This window comes from Amblyraja radiata, chromosome 22 (genome assembly GCF_010909765.2).
Source record: "Amblyraja radiata isolate CabotCenter1 chromosome 22, sAmbRad1.1.pri, whole genome shotgun sequence".
NCBI classification, from domain to species: Eukaryota; Metazoa; Chordata; class Chondrichthyes; order Rajiformes; family Rajidae; genus Amblyraja; species Amblyraja radiata.
Window position 1 is genome coordinate 9,393,465 of NC_045977.1, and position 24,896 is coordinate 9,418,360.

A 24,896-nucleotide genomic window follows, 5' to 3' on the forward strand; every position below is an offset into this window, starting at 1 on the left:
GTTCCTGGGGGTGCAGATCACAAACAGTCTGATCTGGTCACAAAACATCGCATCACTAGTTAAGAGAGCGCAGCAGCGTTTGCATTTTTTGCGCCGGATGAGAAGAGCTCACCTTCCCCCATCCTGTCCTCACCACTTTCTACAGTGAGCATTTTCACCAGCCGCATCTCTGTCTGGTTTGGGGACTGCAAAGCCTCCGACTGGAAGTCCGTGCAGAGAGTGGTGAGGACGGCTGAAAAAATCATCGGGACTTCTCTTCCTTCAATCCGGGACATTGCGTGCAAACGTTACTTGTCCAAGGCCAACAGCATTATAAAAGACCCCACACATCTCCATCATGGACTGTTCACTCTGCTGCCCTCGGGCAAAAGGTATCGTAGTATAAGGAGCAGAACGGACAGGTTTTGCAACAGCTTCTTCCCCCGAGTCATCAGACTCTTGAATTCCATTTAATGTGCCGCAACTATTATCTATTTTATCTTTTTAAGTTGCACAGTGAGCCAGATGCAACAAAATTTCGTTCAGACTTGCATTTGTTGGTGTATTTTTGAATGACAATAAAGTCTTTGATTAATTGATTGATTGATTGATTGATTGATTGATTGATTGATTGATGGAGCAGGTAAGTGTTGAGGAAACGCATGCGGCTGCGCCCGCGAGGCTAGGTCAGAACAAGGTCGGAGAGCAGCAGGAATCACAGAGGCGGAGCAGTGAGAGAGGTCTCATAGAACTCCCATCAGTGAGAGGAGGAGAACTTCTTCAAAGTAGGCATGCTTTGAGGGGATTTTGCAGTGGAGCCGTAAAATGGATGCACAAGGAACTGCAGAGGGTGGAATCCTCTTTTCCAGCTTTCTGCCCCCCCCCCCCCCCACTCATTACATTCAGTCTGAAGAAAGGTCCTGACCCAAGACGTCATCTCTATATGTCTTCTAGACCTGCTGCCTGCCTGACCAAAGCCTTGTGTACCATGGAAGATTCCACCTGGAGTTCCCCGTTTCCATTTTACAGCTACATTGTTCTTCCCGATATCCTTTAGTTGATTTTGTTTTTAAGTGCTGCGATCTGTTAGCAGAGGAGATGTCTCAGGTGTTTCTTCATTTTCTTCGTTCGTAGCTTCAGAGTGCTTGGTAGTTTTGTTCAACGTGTTATCCTAGAAGCAGGGAGGGAATGAAATATCAGTTCAACTTGGAGTTGATGATTCTTTAAAAAATAGTCAATAGGTCAGAGAACAAAGATAACAACATTTTCCAATGATTGGGGTGGGCCGGAGGAGGTTTAAAGGTTTCTATGCTGTACTCTATGACTCTTTAAATGTTTTTGCAAAGACAAGGGAAGTTTTAACAAGGTCACACCTCCTTTGTAGATAGCGGACCGTCAGTACTCATTCTCAACAGCTTCTGTTTGGAAAGGATCATTGCCAGCAAAGAGTCAACATCGTCAACATTATAGTTGGGATGGGCAGGAGCAAGGTTAAGATAAAACAACTAAATATCACTTTTATTATAGAATACGATCATGGTTCTTCCAGCGATAAAAAAACATGAACAATTATCATGCGAGTTAAGAAAGATGGCAAAGTGTGGTTTAAATTGTGAGAGAAAGCGGAAAACCTATGAGCAAGAGGGATTTAGAGGAAAGAGAAAGGAAGATTAATAAAAGTGAACAAAAAAGGGATTGAGAAAAGAGAAAAATAACTGTATGTCTGTTTATGGACACAATATCTAGGTAAGATAGAAAAAGCAAAGCACAATAAATCTATCCACTTTGTTTGGAATATAATACCAATATGACTTCAGCAAGTAGCAATTTTCCTTACATCTGAGTGATGCTGCCAAATAATGTCTTGTTGATAGACATAATGCTGGAGTAACTCAGAGAGTCAGGCAGCATCTCTCGAGAGAAGGAATCTGACGTTTCGGGTTGAGACCCTTCTTCAGACTGATAGTCAGGGGCGAGGGAAACTAGAATTAGAGGTTCTCGACCCGAAACGTCACCCATTCCTTCTCCAGAGATGCTGCCTCACCCGCTGAGTTACTCCAGCATTTTGTGTCTATCTTCGCTACCAGCATCTGCAGTTCCTCCCTGCACATGGTGACCAGATGAACCAGGATCAAGACCAATTGTACACACCTGCTTCATGGAGATCCTTCATAGACTTTCATTTCATCTGCTCTAGATTCTACCGTCAACCCAGACATAGAAGAAGGTCAGCATCTAAGTCAGACCACAGTCGTGTATGAACAGGACTGCACCAGCTCCCCTCCTTGGTCAGGAAAACATTTTCTCCGGCACGCGTTTTATATAGCACCAACCCCCATGACCATCCCCAGCAATATTTAAGGAATAATGTGAACTTTTCACCACATTTAAGTCTTTGCCTCAAAGTGAGCCTCTTACCTGTCTGCTGTCCACTATATTGAGAAGGACGGAGACGACCACACAGCAGATGGTGTTGGCCAGCATGAAGATCATCACCTGCCGCCAGCGCCACACTGGGATCTTCGGATCACTGCATGTCAAACCCAAAGTGTTAGTAACAAGGAACTGAACAATGGAAATACAGTTTCTCCAATCCGCCTTTGGTTCATTTGGCTAAAAAAAAAAATGGACTATGAAAACACCAACAGTAATTCCAAATTTTTACATTTGCAAATCTGAAATTAAAATAAAAATCCTGGGGGAAAAACAGAAAACCTGTCTTGCGAATTGATGGTATTGCCCCTTTTAACAAAAAATGCCTCTCCATCATCCAAGGTGTTCTTCCTAAGTAATTGAGTTTTATGCTGGAAAACCACAGGATCTCATAACCGTCCAAAGGGACCCAAACACCATCTCCTACTGACCAACGATGCAATTTATCATGTCGCAGGCATTGGGTGCTGAGGTCACACAATCCAGTTATGTATTTACATTTTCTAGCCTTTCTTCCAGTCTATTGTATTGCATTTAAAACTCTTGATATAGTCCCACTACATTGAAACCACAAAATGTGGTTTTGGAGAACATCCCATTTAAGTCTGCAAGGCTTACCCTGAACCATTTACCTGACTGTTAAATTCTCAACCCCATTCCCACTGACCTCTCTGTGAGGTTTTATTATACGCTGTATATCAAAACCAAACATACGGTTTGGCATTTCATCTTCTGTCTGGGCACTTTGCAGCCTTAAGAACCAAATATTGAATGCAACATTTTTAGATAACTAGCCACTTATGCTGCAAGATTATCCGTATGTAATATTAACGAAGTATTTTTCTTTCCACAGATACAACCTGGGTATTTCCAGCATTCTCCTTTCGGTTTCAGATTTCAGTAATAGTCTCACCTTCCTTTCACAACTTTGTGTATCCCTTTGTAAACTGGGCAGCTCTGGTCTCAGGAGACTGAGGACCGTGTGTCCTGGTGTAAGAGATTGGCAACCTTGTGTAGGAGATTGAGAACCTTGTGTCCCGGTGTCGAGACAACAACCTTTCTCTCAGCGTCAGCAAGACAAAGGAGATACCTGTAGTGATCGACTTCAGGACGTGTGCATTGACGGTGCCGAAGTAGAGATGGTCAAAATCTTTACATTTCTTGGAGTCAATACCACCAACAACATCTCCTGGTCCACACATATTGAAGCATCGACCAAGAAGATTAATACCCAGAGTCCCTTTCCCAGATTAAGGGAATCGAGGACCAGAGGACACAGGTTTGAGGTGAGGGTGAGAACATTTAATAGGAACCCGAGGGGTAGCCTTATTTTACACAAAGGGTGGTGGGTGTATGGAACGAGTTGCCAGAGGATTTAGTTGTGGTAGATACCATGGCAACGTTTAAGAAACATTCAGACTGCTACATGGATAGGATAGGTTTGGAGGGATATGAGCAAATGCAGGCAGGTGGGACTAGTGTAGATGGGACATGTTGGTAGGTGAGGACAAGTTGGGCCGAAGAGCGTCATTCCACGCTGTTTGACTATGACTATAAGTCACCGGACTGGTCTGGAGAATGTGGATGACAAGATTGCTTGGTCCTTCAAGATGGCTTACAGGGAAAACCTTTTCCAGAAAACCTCCCTGGATTCCATCGTCCGTTCATTTCCATTTCAGATCCCTACTTAAACTGCCACTGCCGGCCTGATGGACCAAAGAGTTCCATCCACGACTCAACTAACGTAGATTTACAAGGAGCGCAGATCAGAATGTCAGTAGTTCCATAATTCTTATATTTACCATTAAAATAATATGCTTATCTACAGATCGTGTCTGTAAGATGTTTCATAATTTAATTTGGTGTACATCTTGGAACTGGCCACATTGTTTAAGAATTGTTTGCAAGGTTAACTGTGCGTGACGGGTGGGGGAAATAATCTGTCACCACCATTGACTCTTGAATTCAAGTTAGTTTGCCAAAACAACACTGTGGTAATGAAGCTGAACCAGGAAATAGAACCAGACCAGCAAGCAATACCTCTTATTGCAAAAGGTACAGACGTTTGTGAAGTTTATTCCATTTGCTTAGACTGGCAAAAGAGGCAGGTTGCCACTGTAAATTGCTCGTTCTAAGCTTTCCCCCAGTCTAGTTTCAGTAAAAAATCACTGAGTCAAGCACTTGCGCATCTAAACTTTATTTTGACAAAACACAATTACGGTTCCCACTACTGTACCTAACCACCGCGGGTTGATCCTCGTATCTGCCTGATCAAGCCCTCTTGGTCTCGCTCAGAGACACTCCAGAAGGTCACGCAGTCCTAAGCGCTCTCCCAGAAGATCGACACAGGACCTCGTGGATAATACATTGTATTCAAACAGTGTTTCGCAGAGGAAACGAACATCGCAACATGTGCCCTGATATGCAAGAAAACCAGACAAGGTTCAATACTTAATCCAATCAACATCCAGCAAAGTAAACCTTTGTAACATTATTTACCATGTGTATGTCTGGTTTGCCCATCCATTCTATGCATTTTGCACCTAATTGTCAGAGTCTGCAGATGTTCCCATCTCTTCCTGCAGTTCTTATCTAGGCTCTAGACAAACTGGCACTATTCTGCAGCTTGTCCCATTTCTACAGAAAGCACTTTTAAATTGACCAAATGGCCTAGCAGCCCAGAAGCCTTTCCTCAACTTTAGTGTCCTAGCCTCTCCAATTTGGCCAAGAGTAACACCACAAGTCCTGCCAACAGTGCAAAATCGTCCTTTTCAGGTGGTATAAATTTAACAAGATAAACATGAGGCTGGTGAGGTATGTTGCCAGGATAGAACTAAAAAGTCAATGGGTATAAATGTCATGCAATTGTGCCAGAAGAAATGACAGACCTGTATGGAATAGAGGACTCAAGGATGCAAGAAAGGTTGCTTTACAAAAATAAATCTGACCTTAGATAATGCAGGTGAGATTTCTCAAGTGGCAGAGAACATGGAGTCAACACAATACGTGTGAAGTACAAAAACAGTCTAATGTAATGTAATTCCCTTTCTTCCCTATGATGGAACTAACTGCTTAAAGATCATGGTGAAGACACTCCAGATCACTTATTTCATTGAAAAACAAAATTAAAATGTTCCTTCTGGACATTTCTTGGTGACGAACATGACTAGTGATTTTAATAGAATGGTCATAATCTAATTGATTTTTCAAGTACATTCAAGGGCTCAATGACTTTTTCTTGCTTCAACAAAAAGATATTCGCCATGTGCAAATTTTGGAGCATTAATGCTTAACTGGTCATTGCACCCCAACACTGGGCGTCAATATTCTGCATTTGCATTTGAGATCTACAGTAGGTTTTGATATATTTTAAATCTAATTCAATTGCTGCATTCAATTTATTTTATTTATTGTCACGTGCACAGTGAAAAGCATTGAAAATTTGCGTGTTAACTAGTCCGCGGAAAGACATTGCGTGATTACAATCAAGTCATTCAGTGTGCAGATACATAATGGAGTAACTTTTAGAAGAAGGTAAAGCCAGTATAGTCCAATCAAAGAAAGTCTGAGGGTCATCAAAGAGGTAGTTAGTTCAGGACTGATCTCTACTTGTGGTAGCTGTGTATTGTGGTACATATCATTTCTACTTGTTTCTCTTTATCAGTTACAGTTCAGCATTCTGTCACATAGGTTGTTTTCCTTTTATGCTCTGTGTCACATAATTACGTCTCGATGTATCGAACAACCTGTGCCTATCTTGAATATACAGCATTTTCATTATCACCAGTAGTGTGTACATTGCATCTATCAGTAAAGATAAGGTTCTCAATCTGTAGAGTTAGTGGATCAAGTAAGACAAGAGAATTAATACAGCAATCAAGATAAAAGAATATAAGGGCATTATATTTACATTAATATACCTTTCTTCACAGTGACCACTACTAAACAAAACACCTCACCTGAATTTGCTTCCAAGGATCTGTCCAACTATCAGGTTGCAAACACCAACACCAATCATTTGCACTGAGGTTGTGACTCCTGAAGCTGTTCCAAGATTTGCCAGAGGAACGATTAAGACGACTGATGGCCACAGAGCTGCCTGTGGAAATAAGCAGAGTTTACCTATAAAGCGAACAATAAAGTACCAAAATCAGAGAATTATTCCCTGGATTCAGCGCAATATTCTGTTGCAGGATTCGGGCATGAGTTTACTTCACAAACTACCAGAATTCTTTGAAAGTGTATTTTGGAAACAACTCAGAATCCTTTTATAATGGATGCATAAGTGATGGCAGTTACTTAAAGCTGAGAGAAAATAAAATGTACACCTTACCGCAGCAAACGAGTAGGTGACTCCCAGCCATATCATAGAAACCAGTGGTGGTACAAAGGTAAACGCCAAGAGTGCAAAAACCGGGACTGTCAACACAGCACACGTCGTGACAAATACTCCTCTCAATCCTACATGATCCTGAAATAAGATTACAGCAACAATGAAAGGATTAATTTGTAAATACATCATTAAAGAAATTGTGACGGGTGGTGACCTAGTTCCGTCAGCCTGACAAACCATTCAATGAATTCCTAAATCTAATAATAATAATAATATCTTTTATTGTCATTGCACATAAGCGCAACGAGATTTGGTATGCAACTTCCGTCCGATGTCATAACATTAATAACTAATAAAATTTGGATTTAGATATCCCGAGAACATGGATTGTGAAAAGAACAGTAAAACAGTCAAAACAGTTCAACAGACTAAAGTGCAGATGTGTCTGTGCGACGTGACCATCTGAGGGAGATCTTTCATTCTATTTGGTTTATTTGGATAGACTGGCAAATTATTCTTTGAAAGTATGCTTTGTTTCCAGACTTAATTTTTGTGTTTACAATACAATTTATTTTATATTTTTATTACTGCTTCTTCCCTCCATGAAAGCATATGACTCACGTATGTCACATGGGCTAGGCTGCTACACAGCCAGATCTGAATGATGTCACCAGCTGCGTGGAGTTGTTCTAGTTTGCATACATTGTACTCATGGCAGCAATGAAGAAAGGCTGGAGAGGGTCAGACCAGAGACAAAGCAAAGATGGGACAACGATAAGGCAGAAGAAGCAGGTGCACAGTGGTTTAGAAAAATAGAAGAGCTGCAAGCTCAAACATCTTAAAGCAAATGACACAATACTTTAAAATGATGAGAGGGATAGACAGAGTTGATGTGGACAAGCTTTTCCCTTTGAGAATAGGGAAGATTCAAACAAGAGGACATGACTTGAGAATTAAGGGACAGAAGTTGAGGGGGAACTTCTTTACTCAGAGAGTGGTAGCGCTGTGGAATGAGCTTCCAGTGGAAGTGGTGGAGGCAGGTTCGTTGGTATCATTTAAAAATAAATTGGATAGGCATATGGATGAGAAGGGAATGGAGGGTTATGGTATGAGTGCAGGCAGGTGGGACTAAGGGTAAAAAGTTGTTCGGCACGGACTTGTAGGGCCGAGATGGCCTGTTTCCGTGCTGTAATTGTTATATGGTTATATGGTTAACATGGATTCTACACAACCTGGAGATTTTTATTTTCTCATTTCAGAATTGGAGGAGACCACATTAAAACAGTTGTCAAAGATGTAGATTGAAGCAGAGAAATTATGAGAGAATAGGCAACATGATGAGGGAATAGAAACAAGCTGCTGGAGTAACTCAGCGGGTCAGACAGCATCTCTGGAGAAAACGGATAGGTGACGTTTCGGGTTGGGACCCTTCTTCAGGGGGAATTTTTGTTGGAATGTGACTCAAACCTCTCTGCTATCCTCCAGTATATAAAAGTGATTAAAAAGACTCAATTTTGTGCATTCTTTAAAGTTCACCGTGAGCTCAATACCACATAATATCCACTACAAGGATACCTGATGTTCCCAGTGACCACACACTACCCTGCAGTTAAAGCAAATGACACAATACTCACAATGAGGATTCCAGCTATGGGTAACAGAATCAACGAGGTATCGAACACAGCACCAGTGATGTACGAGGCTTCTTGCTGACTGTAGCCCGGATACTTATCCTGTACAAACTTGCTGAAAAATAAATGCCTTCATTACATGTAATGGCAACTAGTATTTGATTTTCCTATTTTATAATTTTATTAATAACCCTGTAGAAGTGTTCCATACAACTAACCAGCGCTTAAAACTATAACAACAGGCCATGATAATTACTATATAAACGAGCAGACTTCAATCGTGACCTAAATAACACGATCACACCATTAGAACAACATTTCTTAGAGCTTTTTTATGCCTACATTACTTTCTGTTCATATAACGCCAGTCAAACAATCTATCAATGCTAAGATAGACACAAAGTGCTAAAGTAACTCAGCAGGACTGGCAGCATCTCTGGAGATAAGGAATGGGTGACGTTTTGGGTCGCTGAACTCCTGCCAAAGACTTTAACTCCCATTCCCATATTGACCTTTCTGTCCTGGGCCTCCTCCATTGTCAGAGTGAGGGCCAGCGCAAATTGTATGAACAGCACCTCATATTTTGCATGTGCAACTTACAACCCAGCAGTATGAATATTGCTTTCTCTAACTTCAAGTAACCCTTACATCCCCTCTCTCTGTGTGTCCCTCCCCCACCCTCGTTGTCGTACTAGTTTCACTGTCACTGTCTGTATAACTTGTTATCACCTCCCCCACAGCCAACAATGGACCATTGTGGGCTCCACCTTTCCTTGATCAACGTTGCTTTTTGCATATCTTTCTTTTCTTTGTTCTATGTGCCATCTATATCTCTCATTCTCCTTTCCCTTGACTCTCAGTCTGAAGAAGGGACGCGACCCGAAACATCACTTATTCCTTTTCTCCAGAGATGGTGCCTGACCCGCTGAGTTACTCCAGTTTTGTGTGTCTATCTTCAGTTTAAACCAGACCCTACACATAATCAGCCATATAGGACCATTAGGAATATGGTAATAAGAACCTTAGAGAACTAATATCATGAACTCTGCTTACCTGGCATCTGCAATAAATGGAAAAATTCCATTATAAAAGAACATGATGGTGAGAACAAGCAACCAGTAGCGGAGAGACAAGTGGCGAATATCCTGCAGCCTCTTTGGGGGAAAAAGAACAGAAAAGTCAGAGAAGATATTGTGGAGTTGGGGAGTTGGGGAGGTGGAGTTAGATCCGACTCAGTGAAAGTAAAGCAAACTGATCTTATGGATCCCAGCTGCCAGAAATCTACTTCAAAGACCAAGGATTACTCTGCATAACGACTGATAATCAGATAATCAATTCTGAACCCAAAAGCAATAGTTTATGTCCATGAATCTACCTACCACTTTCTTGGATTCCTGCTGAAGGACTCCATCTAGTCCCAGCTGTTTTGCTCCATTCCCGTCCAGGATGCCAACGATGATGGCCGACACAAAGCTAAGAACACACAGCAAGGTTCCTGAGAAAATGAACCACAGGAGAGCCTACATGACTGGCAAAGAATAGGCTGCAACAAACGGGAATATCAGATGGTCCCACCAGTGACAGAACTTCTGCATCCAAGTGCGGCTTCTTGTATTTATGGCACAGATGGATGGAACATGCAATAAAACGTTCTTCAAAGCAATGTCAAAAATGGTCCCAAGAAATTACTTTTCCCAAGATTAGAGGTAAATCAGAATTATTTGGCACATCTGCAGGCACATCCAGCCCAAAAAACTGTTGACAGTTCCCAGTTTTTAAATTGTTTCTTTATAGGTTATGGGACATCTAGCCCTCCTTTGTTACATTTCCAACGTGATGCAAGTTGTGGCCTTCAAAACCCTTTGATCAAGTTCCCGACCTCTGCATGAATAGATTCTCAGTTGTTCTCTAATTCTCTAGAATGTTCTTAAATATGTCCTTTCTAATTATTGACCTCTCGGTTAGTGGAAACAGTTCCTTCTATCCACTCTATCTCCGCCGTTTGAAGTTTCAAATGTGTGTCCATTACAGCCAAACCACAATAATCTGGTGCTAAGGTTATTTGCATTTAATTCATATTAAATTTGCATGTTACTCATATTTAATTCACTTTCTTTGGGTCAACATAGAATTTAATGTCAAATGCAAAGTGTTGCCCTTTGGCAAACCAGCATAGAATTTACACAATAAATTAGTAAAATAGAAAGACTTAGGGGTTCAAGTACAGAGTTCTCCAAAAGTAGCGACACAGTTGGACAGGGTGCTGAGGAAAACATCTGATATGTTTCCCTTCATCGGTCAGGGCGCTGAGTACAAGAGCTGGGAGGTCATGATACATCTGTGGAAATGGCAAGTCCATACTTTGAGTATTGTGTGCACTTCTGGTTACCTTGGTGTAGAAAGGATGTCATTACGGTGGAAAAGGTACAAGAAAGATTCAGAAGGATATTACAGAGACGGAAGGGCTTCAGTTATGAGTAGTGACTGTATATGTTGGTGAATGATCACAGTCGTTTTCCTAGGTTGTGGAGTCCGAAATGAGAGGGCATAGATTCAAGGTGAAAGGTTTACAGGGGACAAGTGGGGTAACAGAGGGTGATGACTATATGGAACGGACTGCAGAGGAAGTGAAGTTTAAAAGACATTTAGGCAGATACGTGGAAAGGAATGTTTAGATGCAGGCAAATATGGACCAAATGTAGGCAAATTTCAGGTGAAGGTCACAGAGGAGCAGCAGCCAGACCAGCGAGGGAGTGGATTAACTGAGACATCCTAATTAGTTGAGTGGATAGTTGTCTTGGTTAGATAAAATTAAGTGCAGGTTAGCTTGTTGGGAGTGGCGTGCCTTGGAGAGGTAAAGTGTAGTCTTTGGCTCAAGAGCCTTCAGCGAGGAGGCTACATTTAATCAGTTGTGTGTTAAATTTAATTTAATTTTTTTAACTTATTGACGTGATGGCAGGAATATTACAGCAGTGCGTTTGCTGCAGGATGTGGGAAGTCAGGGGCACTGCTGGTGTCACTGACCACTACACCTTTAGGAACTGGGTCCAGGTGCAGCTCCTCAAGGTCTGAGTTAAAGAACTGGAGCAGCTGCTGGATGACCTGCGGTCCATCTGGGAAGACAAAAGCTTCCTGGACAGGACCTACATACAGTCAGGTCGTCACTCCACAGAGTGCAGGAGGTGTGACGGTTAGAGACGGAAAGGAAGGGGATGAAATTAGTTCAGGAGACCTCGGTGGAAGTACCTCTTGAAAACAGGTACACCCTCTTGGGAGCTGTTGGGGCAGACGACGCTTCCAGTCCGCCGAGCGGCAGATAGGTCTGCGACTCGATCCTGGCGCTGAGGCTCAACCAGCAAGACCGACGTCAGGTAGAGCCATAGTAGTGGGTGATTCCATTATCAGAGGTGCGGACAGGAGATTCTGTGGTGACAGGTGAGACTCGAGGAAGATGTGTTGCCTCCCTGGTGCCAGGGTCCAAGATGTCTCAGACCGACTCCCCTCTCATCCTCGAGAAGGAATGTGAACAGCCGGTAGTAGTTGTGCATGGAGGCACAAATGACGTGGGTAAGAAGAGGAAGGAGGTTCTGCAACGTGAGTATACAGAACTAGGTAGGAGGCAGAAAAGCAGGACTTCTATCATGGTTATCTCTGGGTTGCTTCCAGTACCTCGTGCTAGTGAGGGTAGGAGCAGGGAGATAGGGGAGCTGGAAGTGTGGCTGAGGAGTTGGTGCATGCTGCAGGGATTCAGATTTCTAGATCACTGGAATCTCGACTGGGGCAGGGGTAACCTGTACAAAAGGGACGGGTTGTACCGTAATTGGAGCGCACCGACATTCTGGCAGGCAGGTTTGCTAGTGCTACATGTGTGGGTTGAAACTAAACAGTGGCGGGTAGGGTCAACAACATGGAAGGGTCTGCATGCAGTTAACGGGAGAGTGTAGGAAATGTCACGTTTAAACTAACTGGGCAGGGGGATGGGAATCAATGCAAGGAGACAGAGGGATATAAAAGGAGGACAGAAGCAAAAGGTAAAAGGGAGATAAGAAAAACTAACCTGAAAGCTTTGTGCCTTAATGCGAGGAGCATTCGTAATAAGGTGGATGAATTGAATGTGCAGTTAGTAGCTAAGGAATATGATATAGTTGGAATTACAGAGACATGGCTCCAGGGTGACCAAGGCTGGGAGCTAAACATGCAGGGGTATTCGATATTCAGGAAGGATAGACAGAAAGGAAGAGGAGGTGGGTTGGCATTGCTGGTTAAAGAGGAGCTTAATGCAGTAGCAGGAGAGACATTAGCTTGGATGCTGTAGAATCGGTATGGGTAGAACAGCAAAATAGCCAAGGGCATAAAACGCTTGTTGGAGTGGTATACAGACCACCAAACAGCAGTAGGGAGGTTGGGGATAACATCAAACAGGAAATTAGGGATGCGTGTAGCAAAGGTACAGCGGTTATCATGGGTGACCTTAATCTACATATAGACTGGGCCACCTAAATTGGTAGCAGCACTGAGGAGGAGAATTTCCTGGAATGTATACGGGATGGTTATTTTAAACCAATATGTAGAAGAACCGACTGGAGGACCAGCCATCCTAGACTGGGTATTGTGTAATGGGGAAGGATTAGTTAGCGGTCTTGTTGTGCAAAGCCCCTTGGGCAACAGTGACCATAATATGGTGGAATTCTGCATTAGGATGGAGAGTGACATTGTTAATTCAGAGACTAGGGTCCTGAACTTGAAGAAAGGAGACTTTGAAGGAATGAGACGGGAATTGGCTAGGATAGACTGGCAAATTATACTTAAAGGGTTGACGGTGGAGAAGCAATGGCAAAGATTTAAAGACCACATGGATCAACTCCAAAAATTGTTCATCCCTGTCTGGCGAAAAAATTAAACAGGGAAGGAGGCACAACCGTGGCTTACGAGGGGTATCAAGGATAGTGTTAAATCCCAGGAAAAGGCATATAAATTGTCCAGAGGAAGCAGTAAACCGGACTGGGAGAATTTTAGAACTCAACAGAGGAGGACAAAGGGGTTAATTAACAGGGGAGGAAAGAGCATGAAAGAAAGCTTGCAGGGAATATAAAAACTGACTCTAAAAGCTTCTTTAGATATATAAAAAGGAAAAGATTAGTGAAGACAAATGTAGGTCCCTTACAATCAGAGACAGGTGAATTTAGAATGGGAAACAAAGAAATGGCAGAACAGTTAACGGAGTACTTTGGTTCTGTCTTCACTACGGAAGACACAAACAATCTCCAAGAAATACTAGGGGACCGAGGATCTAGTGGGAGGGAGGAACTGAAAGGGAATCCACATTAGTCAGGAAATGGTATTTGTTAAACTGTTGGGACTGAAGGCAGATAAATTCCCAGGGCCTGATGGTCTGCACCCCAGAGTACTCAAGGAAGTGGCCCTAGAAATCATGGATGCATTGGTGATCATGTTCCAATGTTCTCTCAACTGGATCAGTTCCTGTGGACTGGAGGGTAGCCAATTTTTAAGAAAGGAGGGAGAGAGAAAACGAAGAATTATAGATCAGTTAGCCTTACATCGGTAGTGGGGAAGATGCTTGAGTTGATTATTAAAGGTATTATAGCAGTGCATTTGGAAAGCATGACAGGATCAGTCAAAGTCACCATGGATTTATGAAGGGAAAATCATGCTTGACTAATCTTCAGTAATTTTTTGAGGTGGAACAAGTAGAATGGATAAGGGAGAGCCAGTGCATATGGTGTATCTGGACTTTCAAAAAAACCTTTGACAAGGTCCCACACAAGAGTTTAGTGTGCAAAATTAGAGCACATGGTATTCGGGGTAGGGTTTTGACATGGATGGAGAACTGGTTGGCAGACAGGTAGCAAAGAGTAGGTATTAACGGGTCCTTTACAGAATGGCAGGCAGTGACTAGTGGGGTGCCGTAAGGCTCGGTGCTGGGACCCCAGTTATTTACAATATATATTAACAATTTAGATGAGGGAATGTGACATCTCCAAGTTTGTGGATGAAACAAAGCTGAGTGGCAGTGTGATCTGCGATGAGGATGCTATGAGGCTACAGGATGACTTGGGTAGGTTTGGTGAGTGGGCAGATGCAGTATAATGTGGATAAATGTGAGGTTATCCACTTTGGTGGCAAGAACAGGGCAGATTATTATCTGAATGGTGTCAGATTAGGAAAAGGGGAGGTGCAACGAGACCTGGGTGTGCTTGTACATCAGTCACTGAATGTAAGCATGCAGGTACAGCAGGCAGTGGATAAAGCTAATGGCATGTTGGCATTCATTGCAAAGCGATTTGAGTTTAAGAGCAAGGAGGTCCTACTGCAGTTGTACAGGGCCCTGATGAGGCAGCACCTGGAGCATTGTATGCAATTTTGGTCTCCTAATTTGAGGAAGGACATTATTGCTATAAGCGAGTTCGGTATTCCGACTGCGCATACCCAGGTCATAGGTCACTCACGATAAACATACTCGGCAGCTCAGCAGCCGCGCATATACGGACCCGCGCCCCATCCGCAGCCAGGATTGAATCCGGGTCCCCGGCGGTGCTTGCCATCACTGGACCGGCCCTGTGCTGAAGCTGCTGCCACCAGCACCACCAGCAGCTCCAGCGGGCACCCGGCAGGTGCCCGTCCACAGACTCTCTCTCCGAAAAGGACGACTCCAGCAGCAGCAGCTCTGTCGCCCTTCTTCGAGCAGGGTCGGCGGCTGCCCATCTTCAGCAGGATCTCGGTGTCGGACTGAGGGGAGGGAGGTGGAGGTGGAGGGCTGCCGGCCAACCCGGCGGACAGGGAGAGCCGAGCTAGTGCCAGCGGCTGCAGCATCGGCTGCAAGTCCGGGGCCCCTCCGCCAGCCCAGGGCCACCGCAGACATCTCCGGACAGGGACGGGACACCGGGGAGGGGGCGGGGACGGCCCACCAGCAACTCAACAGAACCCGCAGCGACGGAGAGCCGACCCCGACACTGGACGAAATGCAAGCATGCGCACTACGCAGCACCACCGTTGCCGAGAATGTTTTTCGCTTGTGACCTATGACCTGGGCTTGTGCAGTCGGAATACCGAACTCGCTTATTGAGGGAGTGTAGCGTAGGTTTACCAGATTAATTCTCGGGATGGCGGGACTGACATATGATCAAAGAATGAGTCGACTGGGCATTTATTCACTGGAATTTAAAAGGATGAGAGGGGATCTGATAGAAACATATAAAATTCTTAAAAGGATTGGACAGAATAGGTGCAGGAAAAATGTTGGAGGAGTCCAGAACTAGGGGGGGTCACAGTTTAAGAATAATGGGTAGGTCAATCAGGACTGAGATGAGGAAATACCTCTTCACCCAGAGAATTTTGAATCTGTGGAATTCTCTGCCACAGATGGCAATGGAGGCCAATTCACTGGATGTTTTCAAGAGTTAGATTTAGCTCTTAGGGCTAAAGGAATCAAGGGATATGGGGAAAAAGCAGGAACGGGATACTGATTTTAGATGATCAACCATGATCATAATGAATGGCTCGAAGGGCCGAATGGCCTACACCTGCACCTATTTTTCTATGCTTCTACATGGATAAGCTCATTTGGTTGGCATAGATGAGTTGTGCCAAAGGACCCATTTCCATACTGAATAACTATTATGATTTTGGATGATACACGGTATTATATACTTTTCCCAGTGAACCAACTGTGTTTAAAGGCAGCATGGAACCCAGTGAATGGAAAGAGCAAACATCATCTGATGACAAGGCATTAGGGTTGTAGAATAGTTGTACAGCAGATTATCAGTTTTATTGTAGATACTGTCTAAAAATGGTATGAAAAGGACGCAAAGGAGATAGAGAACAGGAAGTAACAGAAAATGAGATTGAGGCAACATGGCATGTCATGGGTAGGTTATAACTCTGGAGGAAATTACAGGGGTAGAGAGAGGTGAATCCATAATATGGAAACTGTTGAGAGGGGGGCACGTTGTATTTTCTATATATCCAGCAATCTGTTTCCCTTGTTGAGAGAAATATGGATTTTACCTCATTCTGATGGTTTGTTGTAATTTTGGCATTTTATTCCAAATGTATCTTTAAATAAATTGGCCACACAGTGGCACAGCTGGTCTGCCTCACTGCACCAGAAATCCAAGTTCGATCCTGACCTTGGGTGCTGCCTGCGTGGAGTTCACCCTCTAGGTGGGCTCTAGGTTGCCCACTATAAATTGCACCAAACGTGTAGGGAGTAGATGCAAAAGTGGGATAACGTAGAACTAGCGTGAACACGATTTGGGCCAAATTTATTATTCAATAAATGTATTTAATTAAAGCTGAGATATCTCAATTATTTGCAATAGAAGGCACATACTTTAAAGCACCAGGTGACATGTGCCCCTTAAGATTATGAAACACAATTCAACTCGCTGATCAGTAAAGATTCAGAAGGATAATACTAGGACTGAAGGGCTTGTGTAATGAGGAGTGACTGGATAGGTTGATTTGCACCAATATCAAAACCAGCTATCAGTTATCATTTATCACAAAATTAGTATGTGAAGTTTAGCACTTCCAATTTCTATTTAGCTCTGACTTTTAAGTTATTGGTTAATTGATGTAAGCATTATCTGAAAAATGCAATTTAGTTAATTATACAATTAATCCCTTTGAATGAATTTAGATCTTGACACCGTATTTAATACTTTGATGTTCTCCAATAATAGTCCAGCACGGGATTGATTTCACTTGCAAGACTATTTTTCAATTCCAGTGCCTTCATCAAATTCCTCAAATCCATGCTTACCTCCCCAAAGTGTCCACTGAATCCCAAAGTGTGCCTCAAAGGACTGGGTTAATAGAAAGTTGAGAACACTGCCAAAACGGGAGAAGGCCATTTTCAGCCCAAAGGCCAACGACAGCTCCTTACTTTTGAACCAGAACGCAATGATTCGATCTTGGGCAACTGAGATTTTGGAGAGACAAAGAACAGAATGTGAGTGACGTGTTCTTGGAAATAGAACACACAACTGGGAAATGGTGTTGTTTCAATCTACTGTTAGATCTATCTGCTTTACAAGAAAGTGTGGACATTTTCATCAGCCCTATAACAAATTCATAAGTTATAGGAGCAGAATTAGGCCATTCGGCCTGTCAGGTCTACTCCGCCATTCAATCATGGCTGCTCTATCTCACGCTCTCAACCCCATTCTCCTGCCTTCTCCCCCAGGACCCCTGGCACCCATACTAATCAAGAAGGGTGCTAACTAACTAAAAAAAAACAATAAAATGTTGGAATATTTTGGATAGTGAACATTGAATGAGTGATTGACTGATTTAAACAATGAAGAATATTAATACAAAGCCTCTGGGCATTTCTTCACAGTCTGGTCCCCACAGGTTGAACTAATACTTACTCATGAGTGACCCGTTGCTTGAGCCAAAAATAAGTCGGCCGATGAGCATCAGAGGCAATAGGTAACGGGTCCCCTTGAAATGAGATCCCAAAGCAAAGGTGGCCGAGCCCAGCACAATAAGAAAGGAGAACACGAGAACACCAACTGTAGGGGGCAATAAATAAAATGGTTTTAACCAGAGGAGATTTTAGAATATTTACCTTATGACTACAATCAAACGCTCATTCAATGCATCAATATGCATAACAAAATAGCTAGTTTTGTTTTAACTTCAATCCAGCAGATGCCAGGCAACTGCAGCAGGGCCTGAATATAATCATGGGCAACAAGCTGAAACTGAAAGGAGTCTCTGGACGGCTTCTGTAATTATGCACCAGTCAACGGGTTACAAACATGTCAGTAATCTAGCCCTTAATGTTACCAAAAGTGCACGTTATTGACATAAAGCAAGGGCTCAAATAAAACCTTGTCCTCATCAACAAAGTTGCTGTGCAGCTTCATATTTCTCAGTGTCCCTATCACAAGGAACCTAAATAGTCCCTAAACATTGATGCAGTGATCAGGAAAACACATCAACATTTTTCAATTGTTTGGCATCTGAGAAGATTCAGCATATCCTTGAGGATTCTCTCAAACTTGTAGGAATGTGCAACAGAAATATTCTAATATGATGTATCTCAGCCTGGTATGGCAACTGCTCTGCTCTTGACTGCCTCAAACTGCAGAGATAGGTGATGTGTAAGAAAGAACTGCAGATGCTAGTTTAAATCAAAGGTAACTCAGCAGGACAGGCAGCATCTCTGGAAAGAAGGAATGGGTGACGTTTCGGGTTGAGATCCTTCTTCAGAGTGGTGATCACAGGCCAGTCCATCACAGGCTTATCACTTATTTCCATCCAGTGCATCTTCATGTAGTGTTTCATCTGGAAGGCTGGACTAAAGTATCATCAAGGATGCCTACCACCTTGGCCTTTCCCTTTTCTCCCTTCTACTTTCTGGGAGAAAATACAGGAATATTAAAGGATGAACATCAATTAAAAGAACAGCTTCTTCCACAATGCTGTCGGACTCCTGCACCAATCAACTAATTTACACCCACTTTTCAGAGATGCTGTCATGTATTCTTAACTCTGTCTCTTGTAGTTATTCCACTATTACACTTTATTTTGCACAATTCTGCTCTTTTGCATTCGTCATTGTGTTTATTGTTGTATTTATCACTACAGTAGGTATACTGTTTATCTATGAGCTTCAGATGAACAAGGAATTTCATTGCACATTGGTATATATGACAATTACTAATCTGATCAGATCTTTACCCAACTTCAATGACTGGATGATTGGCACAGATGGAAATGCTGGGACCAGCACCCTGCGTAGCTAAAAGCGAGGTTCCAACTTATCCAAGTTGTAACTCTGGACATTACGCATGCCGAACAGTAAAATAAAGCACACAATGAAGTGATCCCATAACCAAATGATTAGATCAAAGCTCTACAGCATTGTCACATATAATCTGAAATGGTGACCCATGATTAAAGCATTAACAGGTGCAAGCCCCAAGAACATCTTTATCCTTTATGATGAGAGCATGTGTGTGCCAAAATCAAGGTGACCATCTTCCCCCTGAGAATAGTATCATCACAGAAGCTAGTCCTGCCAAATACTCTTCTGTATCCAGTACTCTCAGCCTATTCTGATGGAAAGGCAATAGGATCAGATATCATCCCAATTATAGTACCAACAACTTGCCCTCCAGAACTTAGTGCTTCTATCATCATTATTCTGGTAATTACAGCACTGACATTTAACACACAATGCGGAAAATTGCTTAGGCGCGTATTGTCAATAAAATGCAGAACCTACTCGATCTGTCTAATCATCACCCTACAGGTTTATTCTCAATCATCGGCAAACTGATGGTTGGCATTGCCAACAGTACTGTCAAGTGACACCATAGTCATCAAAAAATTGATATCAATTTTGTTTTCGGCTGAATCGGAAGAGTCCAGAATTTCGCCCATCCTTGGTCCCAACGTGAAGATAGGACTAGCTCAGCTAAGCAATTTGGTCAGCATGGTCTAGTTAGGTGGAAGGGCCTATTTCCATGTTGGCTCTATGAATCGATGAACCAAAACCTGAATTCCAGAAATGAGGTGAGAATTACTGCCCTTGACACCGAGGCAGCATTTGACTATGCTTGGCATCAAGGACATCAGATAATACTAAAGTCCATGAACAACAGTGAACTCAAAGATTAAAGTCACAGCACAGTCCCAGGCTATCACTTAAGGAGTTTTTGCAGATGGTGCCCAAAGTCCAACCATGTGCTTTGTTAATTACTTTTGTTCGATTATAAGACTATAGGTACATAGCTAGGGCAGGTTTAGTGGGATATGGGCCAAACGCAGGTAGGTGGGACTTGTGTAGATGGGACATGTTGGTCGGGGTAGGAAAGTTGGGCCGAAGGGCACGTTTCCACGCTGTACGACTCCATGACGTGTGTTGTGCCTCAGGGATCATTGCTGTTGGTGATTTATACCATCGATTTGGATGAGAATGTACATGGCATGATTAGTAAGATTGCAGATGGGTGGTATCCTTGATAATGAAGATGGTTATAAAACACTACAGCAGGATGTTGATTGGTTGGGCAAGTGGGCTGAAGAATGGTTAATGGAGTTTAATGTAGATAAATATGGGGTGTTGCATTTTGGAAACCAGGGCAGGACCTTCACAGAGAATGATAGGGACCTGGGGACTGTTGTAGAGCAAAGGGATCTAGAAGTACAGGTGCACAGTTCCTTGAAAGCTCCATCACAGGTAGATAGGGTGGTCAAGAAAGCTTTCGGTACATTGCTCTTCATCAGTCAGTGTATTGAGTATATAAGTTGGGATGTTATCTTACAGTTGTACAAGAAGTTGGATTTGGATTATTGTGTTCAATTTTGGTCACCGTGCTATAAGAAGTATGTTGTTAAACTGGACTGAGTGCAGAGAAGATGGTCATCATACTAAGCAAGATTGCTAAATGTCTTCATTTTGCCAAATATGCATTGATTATCTGATCAAAAATCAATGCTACACACCAATTAACCAAACTGTGCCAGTTTGAAAGATGTCAATGGCCTAAATGTATGAGGCATCCTGACTCATGCCAGTCATAGGAAGTATTATACTTATGGGAAATAACAAGGTATCCAAATGCTTCAGCTGCTGAAGTGCACACAGCAAACTCACAATTCCCCAAACCCATCCAAATAATTTTGGCATGGTCTTCATGTGAACAAAAACAAAGGCTGAATTTTCTTCCTTGTTAAAAACAAGATGCTGGAAAAAAAATCAGAACGTCAAGCAGCATACAGTGGGGGGGGGGGGGGGGGGGGGGGGGGGGGGGGGGGGGGGAAAGAGCTCAATTTCAGTAAGAGTCAACATTTCAGGTTGATATTCTACATTAGTCTTGATGCAGGATCTCCACCCAAAATATCTACTTAGCCCTATTGCCTCCAAAGAAGACCCACTAAGTCCTTTCAACATTGTTTTTTATTCCAGACTCCTGCATTTCCTTTCGTTTTCTCTCTCTACACAGTTGACTACGGGCTGTAGACCTGCTGTTCTGCAGAGAAGAGGATTTCCCAATGGAAATCCTAAGCAATGTGGAAAGTGCAGAATTAGACTTGATTCATGGGCTGGGCCCACCTTGTCATAGATCATACCGCTCCTCAGACTCACCGCGATTTCCCAACTTGTCTATGAAGAAACCAGCCAGTATCACCACCACAGCATTTCTGCAGGAGAGAAAATGCAAATAAGGAACAAAACTTATGTGTAAAGGGTGTGAGATCAGGGTAGAAAACAGTGTGTTTAAAGTGAAAAGTGACAAAAAAACATTGAGCTGGTGTCTCTGCTGTGATTGCCTGGATCTAGGAGTCAGCATCCCTCTCTGCAGCAGGATCCATGACTTCTTGACCCACAATCAGTGAGGTTACGCAACAAAGCAACCTCCATGATAACTCCCCACACCGGACCCCTACAAGAATGCGTTCTCACACCCTAATTATACTTCCTATGCACTCATAACTGTGCAGCCAAATTCTGCTCCAATTTCATTTGCAGGTTTGTAGGTGATACCACTATAGTGGTCTCAAACAATGACAAAATGGAGTACAAGAAAACTCCGAGCGTAGTGACATGATATCAAGACAGCAACTTCTCCCTCAATGTTAGCAACATGAAGGAGCTAATTATTGACTTCAGGAAGTGAGGTGGTGTACATGCCCCATTCAGCAGTAACAATGCAACAGTGGAGATGGTTGAGAGCTTCAAGTTCCTCAGCATAATTCTCACCAACAATCTGTCCTGGACTAAACATTATGGTACGGCCAAGAGAACACACCAACGAATCTACTTCCTCAGAAAACTAAGAAAGTCTGCATGTCTCCAGCATCTTTTACCAACTTCTACAGATTCACTGTTTCAGAGTTTTGTGGATGTAGTAAAGTCCATCACACAACCCAATTCACTACACACTTCATGCTGACCCCCACGGAAGCAGCAAACATAGTCATGGAACTTTTTTAAACCTGATCATTCCCTCTTCTCAATACAAAAGCACAAAAGCATGTAGCACCACATTCAGGTAGTGTATGCAAAAGTGGGACAACAGAATTTGTGCAAATGGGTGATCGATGCCAGCATGGACTTGGTGGGGCGATGGGGCCTGCTTCCAGGCTGTATCTTTTAACCAATTTAATTATTTTTTTAACACACCATTCTTTGATAAATATACCAAAGGGGGTTAGGAAAGGACTATCAACCTATTGAGCATATAATTATTTTGCCACCCAATTAAATTACCACAAACAGATGCTTCAGGAACAAAGTGCGGGAAAGACAAAGTCAGAAAAGCTGTAGTAGTCAAGTCAAGTCGAGTTTATTCCAACCACAGGAAATTTAACACCTGTCTCTACATCTACTCCTCACATCCATTCAGACACCCCGTCAACCAATCCAACAGAGAGAGAAACTCACATGCACCCCCTCTAACCGCATCTGCTGCGTTCAGTGTTCTTGATATGTCCTCCTTTACGCCAGTGAGACCAAGCATAGACTTGGCGACTGTTTCACCACGCACTTGCTCTTGGTCCACCAAGGCTTGCTGGTTCTCCCAGTAACCATTTTAACTTTGCTTCCCATTGACATAACGATCTGTCTGTCCTGGCCCTCTTTCATTGCCAGAGTGAGATCACAGGCAAACTGGAGAAACAGCACCTTGTATTGAGCTTGGGTAGCATACAACCCAACAGAATGAACATTGAATTCTCCAGTTTTCGGTTTTATCCCTCCTCCTGCCCCCATTTCCACCCTCCCCCATTCCCTTCACCTATATCCCTCCCTCTAGCTTTACATTTCATGCCTCTTTTTATATTTGTTTCATCTCTAGTCTTTATCCACCCATCTGCCAATCAAAGTCCCTACATCTGTATCCATCTATTACTTGCAGGCTTTGTCCAACCCTCACCTTTTTCCCAGACTTCTCCTCCCTAATATAATCAGTCAGAATAAGCGTCCCAACCCAAAATGGTATCTATCCATCCCCTCCACAGAAGCTGACTGACTGCTGAGTTCCCCCAGCACGTCCAGAACCAAGGGTCACAGCGTAACAATAAGGGGTAGGCCATTTAGGGAAAACCTTTTCACCCAGAGAGTTGTGAATCTGTGGAATTCTCCGCCACAGAAGGCAGTGGAGGCCAATTCGCTGGATGTATTCAAGAGAGAGTCAGATACAGCTATTAGGGCTAACGGAATCAAGGGATAAGGGGAGAAAGCAAGAACGGAGTACTGATTTTGGATGATCAGCCATGATCATATTGAATGGCGATGCTGGCTCGAAGGGCCGAATGGCCTACTCCTGCACCTATTTTCTATGTTTATGTTTTTACTCAAGATTCTAGCATCTGCAATTCCTTGTGTCTCAAGTTGTGTCACTTGTCCACAGAGGTACAGGTACAATGAAGATCGTACTTGCAGGAGCATCATGGGGACAGACTCAAACAACACACATAACATAAATTATACACAGACAGGGAAAGTTGCAGACAGCAAAACAAAACATTAGTGCAAAAACAAATAAATTAGCAACAAGTCCATGGTAGTGCAGGTAATGGCCTAGAGTAGAAATAGCATTAGATTTTAGTTTAAGTTTTTATTATTGTCACGTTTGATGAGGTACATTTTTGCATATCAAATCAAATCAGATAATACTAAAATTAACAAAATCAAGCCAAACTCAAGCAAAATGTAGAGAAGAGTTGTGCAGCCAGTTCAAATGCTAGATAGTAGTTGGAGAGTTACAAGAAATTTCATGAACATGGCTATAATACAAAACCCAGCTGTGTTGGGTGGAATTATCAAGATATACTATGTCCCAATGGTTTGATGTTACTGATGATAAATGGATAAATGTACTAACATTTTGGAAAGGGAGTGGTTGGAATTGACTACTGTACTGTAATTCATTACATAGCTTGATGCCTCAGGAAAGAGACAAAATGCTGAGGACAATGTGAAAGTGCACATTTTCTTAAATATGATACTTACGTCCACGCATAGATAGCATAGAGAAGGTTGTACTGCTGCGGGGTCATTCCCAGTCCCTCCACACAATCTGTTGTCCCATTAGTTACGTTAGAATTAAGACAAGTGAGATTCTGTAAAGGAACAGGCCACAACACTGTCAGACAGAGGATGCAGCATTGAACATAATTTATCGGATACATTTCGTTGCCATACTGTGTATCTAGTCAGGATCCAGTGGAATTGTCTTCATTCACATGACATCAGATGTAGCTTTCACAAACTCAAAGAAATAACTGAAATTTTGAGAAGCTCCTCAAAGGGCCAAAAGATAAACAGATTGACCTGGGTAGTGTTACAAAGTTTTAGCAGATTTTAGGGATTCGGATAAATGACCGGAGAAGGAACATTTAGAAGAGTGCAAACAACTGTGTTTATTCCAGGAAAAGTAATAATAAAGCAACCTCTCTCACCCCTCTGCACATCCGAGTCTCCTGTCTGCCACAGCAGGCCCGGAGACCCCGAATGTCCTGACACCAGCACTCATCAA

At 42.8% G+C, this 24,896-nt stretch overlaps 1 protein-coding gene across 3 annotated transcripts in view; it reads right to left on the minus strand.

Annotated features, from left to right (window-relative positions):
- Window positions 1–596: 596 nt before the first annotated feature.
- Window positions 597–24,896, minus strand: part of LOC116985551 (major facilitator superfamily domain-containing protein 1-like) — a 31,735-nt gene continuing 7,435 nt past the window's right edge. For 2 of the 3 annotated variants that reach the window (XM_033040346.1, XM_033040347.1), the window contains exons 3-13: window positions 24,371–24,480; window positions 21,503–21,558; window positions 17,772–17,915; window positions 17,162–17,320; window positions 9,756–9,871; window positions 9,430–9,530; window positions 8,380–8,491; window positions 6,746–6,883; window positions 6,372–6,511; window positions 2,398–2,509; window positions 597–1,150 (exon numbers count right to left, since the gene is read on the minus strand). In XM_033040346.1, coding sequence (XP_032896237.1) covers window positions 1,049–1,150; window positions 2,398–2,509; window positions 6,372–6,511; window positions 6,746–6,883; window positions 8,380–8,491; window positions 9,430–9,530; window positions 9,756–9,871; window positions 17,162–17,320; window positions 17,772–17,915; window positions 21,503–21,558; window positions 24,371–24,480 — 1,290 coding nt within the window. In that variant the 3' untranslated portion in view covers window positions 597–1,048. Of the gene's footprint in view, window positions 1,151–2,397; window positions 2,510–6,371; window positions 6,512–6,745; window positions 6,884–8,379; window positions 8,492–9,429; window positions 9,531–9,755; window positions 9,872–17,161; window positions 17,321–17,771; window positions 17,916–21,502; window positions 21,559–24,370; window positions 24,481–24,896 lie in introns of those variants that run through there. The other variant, XM_033040348.1, reaches the window with a different exon arrangement.